A 20,693-nucleotide genomic window follows, 5' to 3' on the forward strand; every position below is an offset into this window, starting at 1 on the left:
ATTAAAAGGAGACCCTAAATTGATACTAAATTTAAGTACTATGTCAGCAAAAAATAAACCAATTTTTTACTGGCAAAATCCTTTTGTAATTACTGTCAACAGTCTGCTGGTTAGAACTTCATTTCTTAAAACAGAATTTTATGGTTGGCACGGACCTTAGAAATATCTAATCCAACTCCTTCAGGGAAACCTGAAGCTAGGATAAGCTGAAGTGAGGTAAAAACCTGTTTTTGTTTCGACTTAAGGCTCCCAAGTTAGTAGAAAAAAAAATAACATAACCAAAGCAGGAAATGACTCACCTCAGTACCTAATGCACAGACATACTTTTAATAGAAATTTGACCAGGAAGCTTTTAAATATTATTTCTTTTGTTACGGTTGAATGTTTTGTGGCAACATGCAACTTTTTTTTCTCTGAGAAAAGAACAGTTTATTGTAGAAAAAAATGTAAAACAGGTAAGCTGCACAAAGAAGAAAATGTCATCAAAAAGTAGTAGCTTTCCTTCAGGCTTTCTTTTACCTATGCAGCAAGAACAACTTTATTGTTTTACATGTACCTTGACAGGTACTTATTTTTGGACAATCACAGGAACAGCAGCGTTCAAAAGAGCTGAAAATTTCTGGGTTCAAATAGCTTTTCTCACCACCAATGAGCTGCCATACTGGCTGACTAGGCAAGACATTTAAACTTTCTATGTTGGTGATTATGTGTGTGCATCTCCTTGTTCTAGACCTTGCTGCTGCTGCTGCTGCTAAGTCGCTTCAGTCCTGTCCGACTCTGTGCAACCCCGTAGATGGCAGCCCACCAGGCTCCCCTGTCCCTGGGATTCTCCAGGCAAGAACACTGGAGTGGGCTGCCACTTCCTTCTCCAATGCATGAAAGTGAAAAGTGAAAGGGAAGTCGCTCAGTCGTGTCCGACTCTTCATGACCCCATGGACTGCAGCCCACCAGGCTCCTCCGTCCATGGGATTTTCCAGGCAAGAGTACTGGAGTAGGGTGCCATCGCCTTCTCCACTAGGTAACAAAGAACCATGGAAGGGCTGTGTAATTCACTCTGTCTGGAACAGACAAAAAAGGATGTATAGCCTAACACCTAGCAGCTGGTTTTCACATGGTTCTAACTCTGGAGAAATGCTACATTGTAGCCTAAAGGAAATAATAAGCAAGGTAGAATGAAACAACTTAAAGGAGAATTATTTGATGGACAACACAGTCGCATTTAATAAGTACGGTTATATTTAGGGTTTAAAATAGTCCTTGAACATCCTTAATAACACCCTGGAGGAAAAACCAGGGTGAATGAGAACTTAAGCTTCCAAGGATTTTGGCTCAAATCCCCTGAAATCTATAGGAAGTCAAATAAAATTCACTCATATTATATCTTTCCCATTGTTTTTTTTGTTTGTACATTATTATTGAGAACAGGGTAAGTTTGCTCCAGATGTCTTTTCTGTTGTTTCTTGAACAAATCAGGGGATGCTATATCCCTGAGTCAGTACTCCGTGGCTGAAAACCCTCCCTCCGAAGACTGCCCATGTCGAAGCGGGTGGAGACCTCACAGCGTACTAATAACGTGTCATCCTTGATGAAGGTTCTTTGTCTGAGGGCTTCCAGATGCATAAAAGTCACGTAGCCAAAACCCTTGGGGTTCCGGGGGATGGTGGGTCTCTGAAAGGCCAGGAGCTCTGGTTTGGCGTCCATTATTTCTTCATGGTTTTGCCTCACAGCTGCTTCAGACTGATCAAGGATTGTAAGGCGGATCGTTCCCTGGAAGGGCCAAGGCAGGTGGCTGTCGTACTCCCCTTGCATCGTGTGGACAAAGAGAGATATGTAGTTGGCACAGCGCTGTGCGCTTGGCAGCTGCAGGTGCAGGCGCATGCAGAGTTTGTAGCCGGGTTTGCCAGTATAGAATCCGGGGCTGTGAATGACAACGGGCTTCTCCTCTTCTTGCGATTTCAAGTGCATCCCAAAGTTGCCAATCTTCCAGATGTAAATCCCATTGCACTGCTGTGCTTCTATTTCAGCAACTTTGTCCTCAAGGGTTCGAATAGTTCGCTTGAGCTCACTTACATACATGCTCTGGGTTTCCATTTTCGCAGTCAGTTCCCGGATTTGATGGTCTTGTCTTACAAGGCGACCCTCTAACTGTTGAATGGTTTCTTGGAAATTGTGGACTTCTGAGTGACGCCCAGAGGAAGGCCGGGTGGGAGGGACAGAGTCATACGGAGGCATGGTGCACTGAGGTGCGGGAGCCACTGCGAGGCTTAAAGTCTGAACAGCCTGGGCCATCATTCTCATATGCGACTGGGTGTTCTCTTGCAGGTGGCGTGCCAAGTGATTCCTCTGCATCTGAAAATCAAGCACAGGCCTCAGGTTAGGAACAGAGATGTGAGGACCAGGAAAGGGACCTAGCCAAGTCAAATAAAAGGTTCTGGTCACATCATCACTTTCCTCAGTCCCCTACACCCTTCTTTGACTGCATCAGATTCTCCATCCAGAGAAATGATCTTGCCTCTTCATTCCCTGAAAAACTGAGAGGCTATCTGCTGAATATTCATTCAGGTTTCACTCAGACAAACCTCCTCCCACTTGTAAAAGTATCAGGATCCATGCCCGTCCTCTTTGGACTCAGAGCTGACCCTCCTCTTGTCCTAAATTAATGCTTCACCTGGGCTCCAAGTGGCATCCATCACTTTTCACTTCCTCAGAAGGTTTTGTTTAGCCATCTCCTTTCTCCTTTATCTTCAAACATTCTCTCCTCTTAACCCTTCCCCTCAGAACAGATTTATTAAAGTCTTTCCTGTTAAAAAAAACCAGGGTGCGGGGGGAGCAACCCCTTTATTGATCTTGTGTCTCCCTCAAGCTAATACCATTTTCTTCCTCTTCCTTTTATAACCAAGAGTCATCCACCTGCACTGTCTCCAACCCCACACTTAATTTTACAAATCTGCTGCAAAGTGGAATCTTCCCTGTCTTCCTATTTTTCTAAGATCATCAAGAATAGCTTAATTGTTATATGACAAAAAAATAACAATTCTATTGTGAGGGTAATTCAAGTACATTATAGAAAGAAAAGGTAGATGATCAAATAGAAAATAAGCTACCTGTTATCTCACCTACCATGAACATTTTGATATATTTTAAGTCTTTCTCTCTATGCACACAAGCCATACAGGATTTTCCCATCAAGTGTAATCATACTATACACTATTTGCCCATTTAAGTTATTAAATGCATACTTACTGTAAAAACAAACAAACAAACAAACAAAAACCTCATATAAAGGCACAGCAGAAAAGCCAAAGTGTACTCACCCACCCCAGAAAGACTGACTTATCATACACACTGCTGTCTCCCAGGTACCTGACAAAACCGCTCGCTAGGTCTTAAACTCATGCCAGAGATCATAACAATACTTACTCCTTGCCTGTTTCACCAGCGTCTGAGACTGTTCATTCATGGCTCCTCTCCTGGGCTACTTCTCTTTCCAGTACACTCCACGCAATCCCAATCACACCTCACACTGAAATCACCTACTACTTCCCCAAATCAATATTCTGAGTCCCAATTTCTCTTTGGAGCTAAAGACCACATAAACAACGTGTCAGCCATCTCCAATTCCACTGCTATCCTCTACCACACTATATAACTTAATTTTCTTGATCTATATTTGAGAATTAAAAAAACAACTTACCTTTTCATGGCAACCAAAAGCACTGAATGTGCACGGAACTGGGGCTGTAGGACAGTCTAGATCATAGTGATTGGGCATCTGAAAACCAAAGCAAAGGCTGAGAAATGTTTTTCCCTGCATTTAATATTCTAGTTGACAAGATCATACTCAAAATAAAGAATAACACTTCATCTAAACAAGATTATACTGTCTATGGCTGCTTTTGTTACAATGGGTGAGCTGAGCAGCTGACACAGAAACCAGTTAGCCCACAAAGATTAAAATGATATTTACTTCCAAAAGTCACAGAGAAAGGAAATATCAACATCTCATACTGTGCCCCCAAATCACTCAAAATTCATTTTGAGAGCATGAGTTTATTCCTATCGTTGGAGAACTGGCACCCTCTAGCGGCATTTTAAAGAAAAAGCACCTTCTGAGGTCATCCTCAATGCAACTGCAACGCTCACTGAGGTCCATGCCACTGATTCAGTTCAGTTCACTTCAGTCACTCACTCGTGTCTGACTCTGGGACCCCATGGACTGGAGCACACCAGGTTTCCCTGTCCTTCACTATTTTCCACAATTTGCTCAAACTCATGTCTACTGAGTTGATGATGCCATCCAACCATCTGGTACTCTGTCGTCCCCTTCTCCTGCCTTCAATCTTCCACAGCATCAGGGTCTTTCCTAATGAGTCAGCTCTTTACATCAGGTGGCCAAAGTATTGGAGCTTCAGCTTCAGCATCAGTCCTTCCAATGAATATTCAGGGTTGATTTCCTTTAGGATTGACTGACTTGATCTCCTTGCAGTCCAAGGGGCTCTCTAGAGTCTTCTCCAGCACCACAGTTCAAAAGCATCAATTCTTTGGCGCTCAGCTTTCTTTATGGTCCAACTCTCAGGCCCGTGAGGAGGGACCAGTAAACTGTGTACATCAGAGCCACTGACTGCACCCTGTGCTTCCCTCATGACCACCTTTCATAGCTTGTTATCTTGTTAACCTGCGCATACTCTGACTACAACGGGGAGACCCAGATGTTAGAAGACACTTTAAGCACATAAGTTTTAAAGAAAGTCTCAGCTTTTAATTTGGGGACTCCAAAAAAACATTCTTTAAGGTAAGATTCATTACGCAGAATTATGTTTTTTGAAAGTGGTACGAAATTTCCTCTAAAAATTTAGTTTAGCTATAATCTCAGGTGACCTAACAATATACTGGGCTGCACCTAATGGAAGTTTTTGGCTTAATTCTCACTTATGACTTGAGTAATACTGCTATGTTATTTATATTTGTCTGTTTTACAAGATTGTTGTTTCTTGCAATGACCAAATATGTAACTAAATCTCCAATGAAAATAATGATGACTAGGCAACTTGAACTGGAGGAGGAAACAGCAATCCATGTGACCCTTCAGAAACAACATCAGCGATCACTTATTCCAACCTTCACTTCACATAGTCTGTAACAGTGGTCAGCAAAGCTGTCTCTGAAGGGCCATGGAGTAAATATTTTCAGCCTCGTAAGCCCTATGGGGTCTGTCATGTGCGTGTGTGCGAAGTCGCTTCATTGCGTCTGACTCTGTGCGACCCTTTGGATCGCAGCCCACCAGGCCCCTCTGTCCATGGGATTCTCCAGGTAAGAATACTGGAGTGGGTTGCCATGCCCTCCTCCAGAGAATCTTTCCAACCCAGAGACTGAACCCAGGTCTCGTATGCAGGTTCTTTACCACTAGCTTCATCTAGGAAGCCCATGGACTCTGTCACAAGTACTCAACTCTACCACTGCAGTACAAAACCAGCCATACACAAGACCCAAATGCACGGGCAGGGCTGTGTTCCAATGAAACTTATTTTAAAAAGGCAGGTAGCAGTCAGATTTAGCTGGTGGGCTGGTTTACTAATCCCTAACTCAGAATGTCAACTTTCTTATCAGAGATCAGCGTGCAAGACAATCGCACAGTCAGAGTCAAAATCTAGGTTTTTTGACTCTAAACCTAGCATTTTTTCCTAAATTAAGTTTTACTTCTGCTAGGTTTTAGATGTGCTTTCCTTTAAACATCAAAACAAAGCAAAAAAGAAAAACCAAGTAGGTGAGAGTTCATAAGCAAAAAGAAGTTTAACACCTTCAAATTAAGGCCCTGTTGGAAAAAAAACTAAAGGACTCTGTTAACACATGAATGGAAAAATTTAGTTGAGGGACAGGTTTTGCTTTTCCTACTTAGTAAGGTAATCAATTATGATCTCTGGGTTTGCAGATTTCACGGGTATATAAATATTTAGTGACTAATATTCATATTCTGTGGGTAAACTCTCCAAACGTCAGAAGATAGCAACCAAATGGAACTTTCCTTTCTCTATTAATAATAAAAATGAATAGTTTTCTATTATAACTACTTCTGATGATGCCCCATCAAGGGTCTACAGACAACTGAACAGAGGGGCTACAGATCCTGGAATCTCCCAACACGCCTCAGGGGCCATGGCAATAAATAACCTTCTGCTACAGACTTGTTTCCTTCTATTTCTTTTTTTTAAGTGGTTTCTGGATACCTAAGATCCTTATTTCACAATCTAAAGATGTATTTCTTATAAAGTTTTTTGTTCTTTAAATGGGCATTTTTAATTATTTTTACCTAAAAATTACTCGGCTTTGTTTGGAACTTTTATGAATATATATAAACACAGATATTATGTTAATGATTTAGGAATTTTAAGTACTTATGACTGAATACTTTGTTCTTTCTGAAAGTATTATATCAATATATCAGAAAAAAACTCAAGTTTTCTAAAAAATTGAAATATAGTGGATTTACAATATTATATTAGTTTCAAGTAGATAGCAAAGTGATTCAGTTACATACATATTTTTCAGATTACTTTCCATTATAGGTTGCTACAATATACTGAATATAGTTCCCCAGTGTGCTATGTATATACTTGTTGCTTGTCTATTTTATGTATAGTAGTTTGTATCTGTTAATTCAACACACCTAATTTATCCTTCCCCACTTTTTTTTCCTTCTTCTGTAACCCTAAGTTTGTTTTTTATCGCTGGGCCTGTTTTTTGTACACAGATCCACTGGCATCGTTTCTGGACCCCTTATGTGCGTGGTGACGTGTAGCCTGTGTCTTTCTCTGTCTGACTTGCTTCACTTGGTGTGAGATTCCCCGGGTGCATCCATGCCGCTGCAAACGGCAGCGCTCCACTCTTTCCTGTGGCTGCTGCCATGCTTCAGTCGCTCAGGCGTATCTGACTCTGCAACCCCATGAACTGAGTAATAGTCTAACGTCTATATACATACACCACATCTTCTTGCACCCATCATCTGTTGACGGGCATTTAGTTTGTTTCTAAGTCTTGCCTGCTGTGAATCAAGTAGCTATGAACACTGGGGGGCATGAACCTTTGCTTTCTTTTTCTGTGCTACATGGTGTGGTTTGCGGGATCTTAGTTCCCCCAACCAAGAGTTGAATCCAGACCCTTGGAAGTGCAAGCGTGGAGTCTTAACCACTGGACTGCCAGGAATTCCCCATGTGCCTTTTCAGATTACGACTTTTCATCTCTGGGGGCTATATGCCCATGAGTGGGATTACGAGATCATACAGCAGCCCTACGTTTATTGTGTTCAGGAACCTCCATGCTGTTTTCCACAGTGGCTGCACCAATTTACATTCTCACCAACAGTGTAGGAGGGTTCCTTTTTCCCCACACCCTCTCGAAAATTTATTATTTGTAGACTTTCAAACGACAGCCATTCTGACTGGTGTGAAGGGACAACTGATTGTGACTTTGATTTGCATTTAAAACTCACAAAGTTTTAATTCTTCATCTGCATTCCTTTTGCCTTATTGATTTAAATTTTCAATTAAAGACCTAATTCACTTCTTTAATCTATTTATGGAAACATTGGTTTATGAAAGAGAATCACTGTACCTGTTCTCTGATGAGCATGGTATTGCAGTATTCACAGATGACATTTGCCAAAGGACAGTTCTGCTCATGAATCTAAATTTTATTGGCGAAATATAAGAAAAAACATGAGAAAAGCTAAAAACAACCTATTTTTATAAAAAGCAATATTCTTCACTATGAATAAATTAGGGACACAGGTGTGTATAAAATAAAAATGTGAGAATAATCTAGAATGGTTATTTTCTCTCCCTTTGCCAGTGAAGAAATGAGATTCATCTCACCTTCCAGCTCTTTGAAAGAATATGATAGTATGCAAAAGAGAATCTTTTAAATCACTTTTTAAAAACCTGATTGAAAGTCATAGAGCATCTGTGACTGTTTGGACATCATTCATCAATACTATAATTCTCCAAAGACCTCTTTTCAAATATTTCCAGCAGCAGCAAGATGATTTAATTAAAACTCTTATCAGGAGGGTAAAGAACAGAAGCATGATTGGGGCAGGTGGCCTAGGTTCTTGAAGGCCCCAGAAAAATGAGCCTTGTTTTCTAGAATACAATAAATTTAAGAAATAACCAACCCTCCTGGTTAGGCCCATTTTTACTGAAGTTTAAGAAGACACCAATTTGCTATAATTATGCCTCAGACTTCACTGTTTTTGGCAAGTTAGCTGACACTGTCTGCAATAATTAATCAACTTAATAAGCATAATACGCTTGATCTCATAAGTAGGGACATTACCAAGATGAATCTGCAAGAAATAAAGCCTAAGGAAATATCTTGATAGTAAAAAGAACATAAATTGTACATACATTATTTTAGTAAAAAGGACATAGGATGGGGATACAGGATCTAGGATCTCCGTGCTGGCCTTCCCATTGATAGTATTTATATAGAATCACTTAATGTGTCTATAAATGGAAAAAATGTTCTATCATCATGATGCTGGCAGGTGCCATGGAGTTTCTTTTAAAAAATAAACATTTTAATTGAAGTATAACTTAAGTACAGAAAAGTGAATTCATTGTATGTGTACAGCTCAATGAATTATCACCAAAGCAGCATACTTTGTGGGATTTAATTTAATCTCCTCAAAGTTTCAACAACTCATTCTCTTTTTTAAAGAGAAAAATCTAACTCTTATACAGCAACTATTTGTCTCTAATCAAAAACTGGTTATTAAAATTCACATAGGGAAACAGATCAGCACATACTTTCCTAGAAGATTTTGTTACTTGTATCTACAGTGGTTAAGGAGCAGAAATAATGCTTTCTAAGAAAGAGACAAAAATATAAACCCTGCATTCATTTACTAAAATGGTTTACTTAACTTACTTTCTTAAAACTCAGTCTTCTCACAACTGATAACACAGACTCAGGACTAGATTAACATCTTCATCTCTGCTAACTCCTTCCACTGTACATTAAAAAAATAAAACAGTAGTTGAATTAACAAATCCAACTTCGTACATACCGCTTTATCTTCAAATGCCATTAATACAGCACAGTTTTCACAAGGAACCTGTCTCCTTGGACACTCCTTGAGAATATGGAAATTAAGGTGGCATTTCTGGAAGGGACGCTGGCATTGTGGACAACTCATAAGAGCAAACTCACAGTGTGCTTGATGCTCCTATGAAGAAAAATAAATAAGCAGTATTTGCCAGTCCTTGAGAAATTTCCTAAATATATTCTAAGAACATACTGTTCTCTTCTACAGAATTGGCTACTGAACCTACTTTGTGTAGTACACACCACAGAACCACAATATGAAGGCTTTAATGGATTTTTTTTCAAATAATGGTTGTGAATTGAAAGTTTATACAAAGGACTTGACTTCTCAGGTTCATTTATCTAATTAGGGAAGAGGGTTGGAAAGAAGCAGATTTTCTCATTGTCAATTTAGTGCTGTGTCCAAAAGACCATTCTTTCAAAAGAAGCTAAGGGGGTAAGCTACATGTATATTTTAAATGCTTAATTTCGAATGGAACTTAAGCAATATTTAACTTCTCATAAAAACCACCACACTAAGGATTGATTAACTTAAAAACAAATTGTTTTATCTGGTGGCTTCAGTTCATCTTAAGCTATAGGAGAACTCCATTTACTTCAAAATAAAATGAATAATTTAGAAAACCAGAGAAAAAAGTATGATGAGGGTGCTAAGATGATGACTATGTGGGGCTTGTTGCTTATTTCAAAATGAGAGAAATGAAGCTATGGGATTAAAATGTGAGACATTTAAAATGCTCTTCAGTTTCATTGCAGATAAAGTTCACCCAAAAGACTTTTAGAAGAATACTCATTTATTTTTTATTATCACAGGGTGTAAAGCCAGAGTAGATGGAAAAAGAAATTTCTGGCTTCTACTTATATTTATACTCAATAATGAAAGGGTTGGTGTTAATTCAGTAAGAATTTACTAGCCAATCACTATATGCTAAGCAGTGGCAATATCCAGATGGACAAAGCAAAGTCCCCGTTCTCCAGGAACTTCTTGCATAAATGCACATGGCTAGAAAATAACTTTAATACCTCAAGATGCCTCAGTTCCATCTTGTGCAAACAACCTTCATTTGGACATTTCACCATCAGAGAAAGAATCTCTCGTTTTGCAAAATTGTCAGGAAATAGCTGATTTTCCAGAAGTATTTCATTGTCAACTGGACATTTGTGACCTGCATCCCTAAAAGAAACAAATACATTATTCAGTAGATTTAAAACAAACATTCACCTTAGAAAATACAAAACAATAATACATCATATATAAATTCTTCATATATTATTTCCTATAGAAAATAAATGCATTGTATTGTATAATATCACCAAAATAAACTGTCCTTTTATGGACAGTTTATGAACCAGCCTTGCCTGTGTTCTGACAGCAGCCATTTAACATACTAGGGAGATGCAACTAAATATATGCTGCTCAGAATACACTAATAACATATCTACAGTTATTAGTCATAAGTAAAAATTAAACCCATTAGCAGTAACCCCATGAGGCCACATTTTTAAGGTTTACTCTGAAAGTCATCAACACTGGCTCATGGACAACACCAGCTTCTTGTATCTTTGTGTCATGGGTACAATGCAGTTGGGAGTTAAAAGGACCTCTATCTCCTGCTTCCCCATGGTTTATTCTGTCCAATGATGGGAAAAACTATCCCCAAGAAGCTTGGGTGTCTGTCATTCCCCTTTCACTTTTTGTGATGTTTCAATCTTCACTCACAAAACATGGCAGGTCAGGGAGGCTACAGAGCACCCATCACTCAGACACTGGTTGTGCACTTCCTATGTGTAAAGCAACAGTGGTGGTTCCTGTGGCAGGTAAAGGTGCTGAAAATAAGCTGTGCTGTCAAACGTCTCAGAACTAGAAATGGTGTGACACAGTCATTGTTTATGGGGCCGCTCTCAGATTGCATGATGTTATTATTACACTGTCAAATATCTTTTTGAGAAGTAGGGACATAAACAAATTTACTGAAATATATTCCCCAAACCTAGATGATTGGGTGTTTAAGAGAAAGTAAGAAGAACCTTTCAAAGTGAACTGAAAATAATTATCCACTGCATAAGCAATCACTCCAAAAGAATATGGAATTGGATTGAGATGTCTTCTGATGCTCTGAATGATTATACGGACGAGAAACTCCCGAGCCGTTCCTTAAGAACATTAAAGTCAAAGTTAGTGGTCATTTCTAGTTTAGAAGGAGATAGAAAAAAAGAAAAAAGGCCTCAACTTCCTTTTGTGGGTTTTACTTCCTTTTCAGATCACTGTTCCACTACTTTCATGAATATCTTGCTATTAAAAAACCGCTAAAGATTAGTTACCTTCCTGGGCATGTGTGACACTTGGTAAAATACTGTACCCTTTCACCTACAGAAAAAGCAACAATTCATTATGTGCTCTTGATTCAATTGAAATATAAATTAAAAATCATTATAAACAGAAAAAAAAAAAAAGGTAAGCCTTTAACACTCACACGCATACCCTAAGCCAGTGGTCTCAGCTGGGACAACTCTGGGCCCCAGGGGACATCTGGCAATGTCTGGAGATGCTCTGGGTCTCACAACTGCAGAAGTGGGCCTATTTTCACCACCCAGTGAGCAGAGGTCAAGGATGCAGTTAAGCATCCTATAACACCCAGGACATTCTTCCACAACTAAGAACCACCTAGCTCAAACTGCTGATAGTGTGGAGGGTGAGAAAACCAACCCTAAAGAGACACTGGCAATTCACCACTGGTTAACAAATTTTTCTCCAAAACTGAAGTGAGACACATGCTCCCTTTTAATTTAAATTAAGCCAATTCCCAAGTATGGATGAAGTTACCACAAATTCAAATTTTATAGAAAAGTCTAGCTAGACTCACAAGAGAAAAAAGAGGGTTGAAATAAATAAAATCAGAATGAAAGAGGAGACATTACAATTGATACCACAGATGCAAAGAGACTCATGTGAACAAGTACATGGCGACAAATTTGACAACCTAAAAGAAATGGATAAATTCCAAGAAACATACAACCTCCAAGACTGAATCATAAAGAAACAGAAAATCTGAACAGACTAGATTACCAGTAAGGAGAGTGAATCAGTAATCAAAAACCTTCCAACAAACAAAAGTCTAGAAGCAGATGGTTTCACTAGTGAATGCCATCAAACATTTAAAGGAGAATACCAATCCTTTTCAAACTCTTCCAAAGAAAAACAAAGAGGAAAGAACATTTCCAAACTCCTTTTACGAGGCAAGCATTACCGACACCAAACCAGATAAGGGATGCCACAAGAAAAAAATAATTTATTTAAAGGTCAAAAGAAAAACTTACAAGATGAGTGAATGGCCAGATAACCTACTTAAAAATGATCTCACCAATGTAAGTAGATGCTTATTAGCTGAAAAACCTAAAATTCCTCTACTTCTTCCATTTTTCGGTCTTGTACAGAACTCCTAAAAATGTTCCCATCTACTTTTGAATAACAGTAAAATACATGTATTTCTTAGATGAATTTTATTCCTTTGTGGAAATCCCATATACTTTCATTCAGTTGAAGCAATCATGACTTACTGAGCACCTACTATGTATCAGCACTTAGGAAATATCAAGAAATAAAGTTCTCAATCCCTGCTCTCAAGGAGCTTATCTTTTGGGGGGGGGGGAGGGAAACAAGAAGCACATAAATTATCTGTATTTTTAAAGATGAGAAGTGCTGAAGAAAAAACGTACTTAAGGGAGAAAGGGGGAGTATGGGGAGATGAGCGGGAAGGCATGCTGTGGTATAAACAGGGAGGCCAGGGTACCTACAAGAAGGTGAGATTTGAGCGGCAATAAGGGAGTAAAGTGCATTGACTAAGCACTTAGCTGATAAGATGCAGAGAGAACAGCTATAGCCAACCACACAAGGCAAGAGCATACTTGGCAAATTCAAGAACAGAAAAGAGTGAACAGGTGGAGGGAACGGAGTCTAATAGAAAGGTGGTCAGACATGACTTAGTGACTGAACAACGACAAGAGAAATGTACGGACCCGTTATATGAGGTCTTACAAGGGCTTTGGCGTGTACTGTCAGATGACCGGCTGCAATGTTTGGAGCAGAGATAACATCATCTTACGTATCTCACCAGGTTTGTTCTGGTTGCTATATCGAGAACAGTCTGGAAGCAGGCAAGGGCAGCAGCAGGGCAGCCTGCGAGAGCGCTGATGGGGATTCAGCAGCGGGGAGGCAGTGAGGAGACACTGAATGTTGGCAGAGGCATCGATCAGTGTTGTTTCGTCACAAAGCCACGTCCGACTCTGCAACCCCATGGACTGCAGCCTGCCAGCCTCCTCTGTCCCAACAATACTGGACTGGGTTGCCATTTCTTTCTCCAGGGGATCATCTCATTTTAGGGATCGAACTCAAGTCTCCTGTATCTCCTGCACTGGCATGCAGATTCTTTATCACTGAGCCACCGAGGAAGCCCGGTCGATCAATGCCTTAGGTGAAAGTGAAAGTCGCTCAGTCATGTCCCACTCTTTGTGACCCCATGGACTATACAGTCCATGGAATTCTCCAGGTCAGAATAGTGCAGTGGGTAGCCTTTCTCCAAGGGATCTTCCCAACCCAGGGATCGAACCCAGGTCTCACGCATTGCAGTTAGAGTCTTTACCAGCTGAGCCACCAAGGAAGCCCCCTGCATTGGCATATGGATTCTTTATCACTGAGCCACCAGGAAAGTCCCGTCAATCAATACCTTAAAAAAAGTGGTTATTTTACAGTGGTCCATAGGCCTCAGGTAGCAGACAAAAATGTAATGTGGCTAAAATGAGAATAATGATTACTTACAGAGTCAGCATTATTTGTACCGTCAAGATGATCACATTCTAGATGCATCATCATTTAAGGTACTTTTTATATTATTTTCTTAAAGCTTCAAGACACACTCCAGACTGTAATATGACTGCTTTAAGTGGAAGGAGCTACTTATTGTTTCTAAGAGTCACAGAAGGAAGGAGATAGTAATTACCTTTCACGCTACAGTAAGAATTGGAATAAGAATGTAAACTTCTCCCTTTTCTGTCCACTGTTCTTTTCCCTGAGGCAGCTTTTTATAAATGTGCAAGATTATTCTGTGTAATAACGTTCCATTTGGTTGTTACAGCATTTGATTCATGCTTTACGCTCACGTACCTTATTGATTTGATGATGCAGGCTTTGCAGAACCTGTGGCCGCAAGGTGTCTGCACTGCTTCCCGCAAAGCCATCAAGCAAATAGGGCACTCGTACTTGCTTTCCAGGGGTGGGTCAAATTCCACGTCGTACCCCTGGATCTCTTCCATAAAGGAGCTGGAGAGAGTCACCGTGCTGGCCGCCCCGCTCACACTGTCGTCTTTTGCTGCGGTCCCACAGGCGCTGGCGGCCATGGCGGCGCAGCAGTCGCTCTCGGACTGGCTGGATCCGCAGCTGTTTTCACAGTGTAGCAGACTCATAGTAACGCGATCATCAACTGCTCTGTAGACACAGCAAGGAAAAAATATCCCTTAACATATATTCACACACACACGTATATATCATAGCTATCTATGCAAGCCACCTTTTAGTGGCTATATTAATACATTAGCTATGTTAATATCATTTACAGAAAACTTTCAGTTTTTTTTAGCTTTGCCTCATAAATGTACTATTTTACAAGCTAAGAAATTCGTGAGCCAGTAGAATGCCGCAATATAAGGTTAACAGAAGAAAAATACCTCAGTTGTAATAATTAGCATAATTATCTGTTTAAATGTCTGTTTTCTTCGACTGGAGTTTCAAGAATTTTTGTTTCCTCGGAACTTAGCATGAGCTCTTTCACCTATCAGGTGTTCATTAAGCAGTTGAAATGAACTTAGTTATGCTGCTGAGTTCCTTTAAGTATTCAGAGCTGAAGGCCACAGTACGACGGGCAGGCAGTGCAAAGACGACCAGTGCAGGAGGGATCAGAGGAGCATGAGAAACTATTAGCTATGTGATTTAGGGTGATGTAACCATTTGGATATCAGTTTTCTCCTCTAGACCGAAAATTCTATTGGGTACAGCTGACCCATGAACAACCTGGTGTAAGGGGTGCCAACCCCCACACGATAAAAAATCCAAGCTGGCCCTCTGTTCTCAGAGTTCCACATTCTTGAAGTCAACAACCACAGATCCTGTACCGGAAAAAAAAAAAAAAAAGCATATAAGTGGACCTGTGCAGTTCAAACCTGTGTTGTTCAAGGAGTCAACAGTACCTCCAAATGTTCAGTGTGGCAATTTCTATTACACAGGAAGAACAGAATTTAAAAGCATATTATCTATACGTCCCCATGCCCTCAGTCAAGTGACTATGTTTCATTATTAATGACTGGAAAAAAAAATGAGGTTTTGTTTGCCTATGGAAAACTATGGCTTTCATGGGTAGGAAGGATGCCTTCAAATTCAAACCATTACTGGAACTTACAAGTTAACAAGTTAAGGTCTAAAAGCAATTCAGTCTAGGTAACCAGATCCCTCCTGTAGATAATTACGCTGAAGGAAAATTCTCAGTTTATGTGCCAGATATACCGCTAACCCTTGAACAACATGGGGGTTAGGGGCGCTGACCCCCACGCAGGTAAAAATCCACATACAACTTTATGGTCTGTGTCGGTATATATCCACTTATTCAACCAACCTCTGATGACATAATGCTGTAGTATTTATTGGGAAAAAAATCCACCTATAAGTGGATTCATGCAGTTCAAACCTGTGTTCAAGTATCAACCAGAGTTCTAGAAAACGGAATGTAACTCTCCGGCCAATGTTGTAGACAATGTATCCTCAGCCTGTCTCATTTCTATATAAAAATCCTGTCTGCCTCCATGACAAACAGTGGACTAAGACAGTAATCCTCAATCTTTTTACCATGATAGAGATCTTTATTTTCCTTCTCAGAAATCCCGAGAACCATCTGATGAGCACCTACAAAGGATGAAACAGTATTCTGGCTGGAGAGGCAATACCATGAACTGTTGAAGAGCTTAGTGCTAGAATGGGATGATGCGAGTTTAACTTCCGTCTCCATTATTTGGTGTATGCCCTGGGCAAATGACATAACCTTTCTGTGCTTCAGTTTCCTCATCTGTAAATGGGGATAACAAAAGAATCCACCTCAGAATTTGATTGCTGCTGCTGCTGCTAAGTCGTTTCAGTCGTGTCCGACTCTGTGCGACCCCAGAGACGGCAGCCCACCAGGCCCCTGGGATTCTCTAGGCAAGAACACTGGAGTGGGTTGCCATTTCCTTCTCCACAGAATTTGATTAAGTGTATTAATATGTGCAAAACACTTAGAACTGCGCTTCGAAGTAAAATCAGTTACCCTGTGTGGCTCCATAACAGTTATTTTATTTAACAATTTCATTGTTCCCCCTTCCCACTTGTCAAAGGGAAAACTCTGAATCTTTAAAAGGCTAAGCAACTTGCCAAGGAATAACCAACTAATAAGAAACAGGGTTAGGATCAGAACTCGAGACCACCTGACCCCAGAGCCCGTGCAATTTGTACTAGCCTATAGTTGTCTCTATTTTGACAACTTTGTCTCTCAAGCTGCATTAAAACTCTTCCCAATTATTTTTATGACACTAGACTAAGATGCTGACAACAGCTTCTATTAAACATGAGCTGTTTAATGAAACATGAGCTGTCCAGTGCTATTAGGTTGGGTTGATAGAATTCTAAAAAATCAGTTCAGAAAGGCTGGTGTTTTGTTTCATTTTTTTAGTTTTGATATAATATCTTCAAAGAGTTAAAAACAGTTCAAGAAGCCTTGTTATACGTAATGCACATTCCTAGGGAAGGCTGTACAAGTTGATGAGAAGAAAGGAAAGGCAAGATAATGGAAACAAACAGAATTAGTCTTTACACCTGTGCTCCAGGAGGGGGTAAAAGGGCCCCGTTACACCCTCCAAATCTGAGGACAGATGACACTGTGATGCTATACTAGGGTTTATATCCTTTGTTTTTATTTCCCCATATAAATTTTTGTTGGAGAAAGAAATGGCAACCCACTCCAGTATTCTTCCCTGGAGAATCCCATGAACAAAGGAGCCTGGCAGACTACAGTCCACGGGGTCTCAATAGTTGGACACGACTTAGCAACTACACACACACACTTTTGTGTTTAATTACTACTTTAGGTAAATTTCTTAGAAGTAGAGTTATTAGCTCAGGTATATAACTTTTTATGATTTCTTATAGATGATGCTGGTTATCCAACATGAGCTACATTTTGATATACAATATCAAAGACTTTCTAATTCCCACTCCCAAGAGTAGATTAAGTATGAGAGAACACATTTTATATACCTTTGATAATTCCAGGTATAGTTACTTTTTGAAACTTTATTCATTTTTTTTAAAGTAAAATCACTTTTGAGAAATTAATGTTTGTTGGGTTATACAGCATATATCAAAGTGCCAGTCAGAAGACAAAAGCAAAAGTCACTGAGCCAAGTCTACTTTCTCTGCCAAATGTCCAGTTAAAATTTAGTTTATTGGATAGTCTATATACTACCCTCTTGCTGTCCAGTTCAAAAGACTTGGAAGGTTGAAAGAGACCTTTTATAGCAAATATGTTATTAAGAAAATCCGTCCAGTCAGTCACAATTCCTTAAAAAGAATTCCACTGCAGGAATGCAGTGTTAAGACATGAAAGTGAGCATGTCTTAAAAATCTAATTGCCACTACTTTTCAAGCTTTTAAGAATACAGAAGCTTTACACCTTTCAAATAAATTTTAGGTAGTCACTGTGTCTACAGGATATAGTCCCATGTAACTATACTGCAAAGGAAAATTAAGCTAAGGCAGTATTTTGAGTGCCATTCAGTATTTTTAGGTTTACTCTTTCTGGCAAGTTAAAACAATTTTTCCCTTTGCTTTTTGGGATTGTGATGACTTAAATGAAAATCATAACTACAAGGAGTAACTGTTTTAATTAACACCAATGAAAAAAATAGTGCTTACAGTCAGCTACAGGAGTGAATGGAAGATGACCTGGCAACCAAGTAGAAAATATTATGTTCTATTAGGATTTTTTTTTTTAACCTCACATGGTGCCTCAGGTATCCACTGCATGAGATGCTACAGAGGTAGGCTTGGCTCTTCATAAGCTAAAATAGAGTTAACAGATATTCTTACTTGCAAATAAAGATTTCTTAGAGCCTCTTTTCTATTCTAACATTTAGAATTCATGGGGCTTTCTACATGAATTAATAGAAGAGACAGTACAAAGTTCATGGTTCCTTAGTAGGTTAAGAGTTTCATGAATAATTCCCTTTTTGTGAACCTCGTAAGCAATGCATTAATTTAATATTGTAGGATGTATCCCCTGCCAACTTATTTTGACTGCAAAATGAATATTGAAAATAGCCTTATAAGAAATCATAGCTTACATTCCCCTATTAGCATGGGTATGTATAGTAGTCTAAAGAGTATACTGTTAAACATCTTGTGGGAGGGAGAGTAAGGTGATGCACAAAAATTTGTTTCTCTAAGATCTACAGATGCTAGGAAGAGAAACTCACCAAGCTAAAGAAATCAATGTTATATCTTGAAATGGTCAATTTTAAGTCAACAGAAATTCGTTCATAGCTAAACATGTAACTCACATAAAGTAAAACTGTGTTAATACAAAACACTGAGAAATCACCTCTAATTTGCTATTAGCTTTAGAAACAAGAACTATTACCAGGTCTTTAAAATATATTCCTAAAATTGCAAAGACCTGCAAAAGTGTTGCAATGGCCAAGAAGTGCTGGCCCAAAGAGTCAACTGCTATGCCTTATTCTGGAACACACATTTGAGGGGCATTCCCCTTTCTAGGCACTATTTGTTCTCCAAGAGGCAAAGATTTGAACAACTTCTTTCAAAATCTAAGAGGCCACAAATGTATCAGGTATTCAAATCTGTCACAGAAAAGCCCTCAAGTTACCATTCTGAAACACTGCTGTATGCAGCACGCGCAGGTTCGAACTCTGATTTTCACATCGGCAGCAAGTGCCAAGTGCCGGAGACACAGTCCTTCCTTGAGTCATGAAAGGGGCCACAACGTCCTCACCCCATCCCCCGCCTTAAGATCAGAAAAGCCCCTTCTCCCTTCCCTAGCAATCACAAGTGGATGGATAAAACGCCTGTGGCCAGATTCTCAAGGCCAACACTCAGAAAGTTTTTCTTGTTTCTATGCCTGTGTACAGCAAGGCATTTAGTAAATTACTCTCCCGAGAAACCAGAGAAAACACGCAGATATTACAGGTTCAAGCCGCTAAAACTTGTAGGTACTTTCTGTTCACTCAAGACAGTCCTAACTCTCAGCTGGAGTTCCCCTGAAGCCAAATACTAGGAACAGCTTTATCAACCCAGCGTCAGGAACAATCGCTAGAACTCCCAAGTGCAGGCGCGGGGGAGGAAACATTCGTGTCAGCTGAATAAAAAAAAAGAAAAAAAAAAGCTTGCTGCCTGGGAAGTCTACCGAGTTCAACACGGAGCCTCAAAATAGCTTTCCCATGACAGTGACAGAGGGAGTCGCTACGGACTTAAGAGGGATTTTTTTTTTTTTTAAGCTGGTCAACATCCGAGCGACGGGAAAATCCAGGAGACGATTTCCTCTTCTGGGAAGGGAATGCGCCGAGTGGGGCAGGTCGGGCGGAGGAAGCTGGCGCGCGACTCCCGCTGGGGGACTGAGTGACTCGGCGAGGAGGTGCCCGCAGGCCGGCGGAGCAGAGGGGACAGGGGGCGGGGTCCCCAACCTGTAGGAGCCCAGGGGAGAGGCGGCGGCGTCCCCAGCCCTTGGGAAGCGAGGGGGCAGGGGCGGCAATCCCAACCCGTCAGAAGCCAGGGGACAGGGGCAGCGCCCCCACCCCGTGGGAAGCGAGAGGAGAGAAGGAGACGTCCCAGCTCGTGGGGAGCGAGGCCGCGACCTCCAAGAGCCGTCAGAAGACTCACCGTTCGGGTTCGCTGGGCCGCCGACTCCACCCGGCCGCACGACTCCGCTCGACCACGGCGCCAGGAGAGGAAGGCGCCGCGCTCCGCGCCGAAGTGGCCGGAAAGCCAGTCTCCTAACTTGAAGGCTGCCACTGCTACCTCCCCTGGGCGGCCGGAGCCCGAGCCCCAGAGGAGGACACCCCTACTTCCGCCTTCTCTGCTCGCAGGGGGAGCGAGGGGCGGGGAGCGGGCGGGGAGGAGACAGAGGGGCCGAGCCGCGCGGGGGCGTCCCCTGGCGGCGGTCCTCCACGCGAGCGCGCTGTGGCGCAGGCGCGAGGCGGCCCGTCCAGCGCTCTCCCGCTGTGCTTCTGTTTCTCCGTGGTGGGAATCCCACCCGGGTTCTTTACACCGCAGTCCTGAACTCGTGTGTGTGTGTGTGTGTGTGTGTGTGTGTGTGTGTGAACTGGGGTGTGTGTGTGAGAACTGGGTGTGTGTGTTCCTGAACTGGTGTGTGTGCGCTGAGTGTGTGTGTGTGTGTGTGTGTGTGTGAATTGAGGTGTGTGTGTGTTTTCCTGAACTGGGGTGTGTGTGTGTGTGTGTGTGTGTGTGTGTGTGTGTGTGTGAACTGGGGTGTGTGTTCCTGAAGTGG

At 41.0% G+C, this 20,693-nt stretch overlaps 1 protein-coding gene across 2 annotated transcripts; it reads right to left on the reverse strand.

Moving 5' to 3' along the window:
- Positions 1–345: 345 nt before the first annotated feature.
- On the reverse strand, positions 346–20,259 carry TRAF6 (TNF receptor associated factor 6). 2 transcript variants are annotated; one of them, XM_052652573.1, is made up of 7 exons: positions 20,066–20,259; positions 14,261–14,581; positions 10,123–10,273; positions 9,062–9,220; positions 7,609–7,680; positions 3,695–3,772; positions 346–2,349 (listed from the first exon to the last, which is right to left on the reverse strand). In XM_052652573.1, the coding sequence occupies exons 2-7, from the start codon at positions 14,557–14,559 to the stop codon at positions 1,480–1,482; spliced, it is 1,629 nt and encodes a 542-aa protein (XP_052508533.1). In that variant the 5' UTR covers positions 14,560–14,581; positions 20,066–20,259; the 3' UTR covers positions 346–1,479. The 2 variants fall into 2 exon arrangements, with proteins under 2 accessions (XP_052508533.1, XP_052508534.1); XM_052652574.1 differs by lacking the exon at positions 20,066–20,259 and adding an exon at positions 14,821–15,205.
- Between the last annotated feature and the right edge of the window lie 434 nt (positions 20,260–20,693).

The sequence above is a fragment of the Budorcas taxicolor genome, chromosome 15 (assembly GCF_023091745.1).
Source record: "Budorcas taxicolor isolate Tak-1 chromosome 15, Takin1.1, whole genome shotgun sequence".
Lineage (NCBI taxonomy): Eukaryota > Metazoa > Chordata > Mammalia > Artiodactyla > Bovidae > Budorcas > Budorcas taxicolor.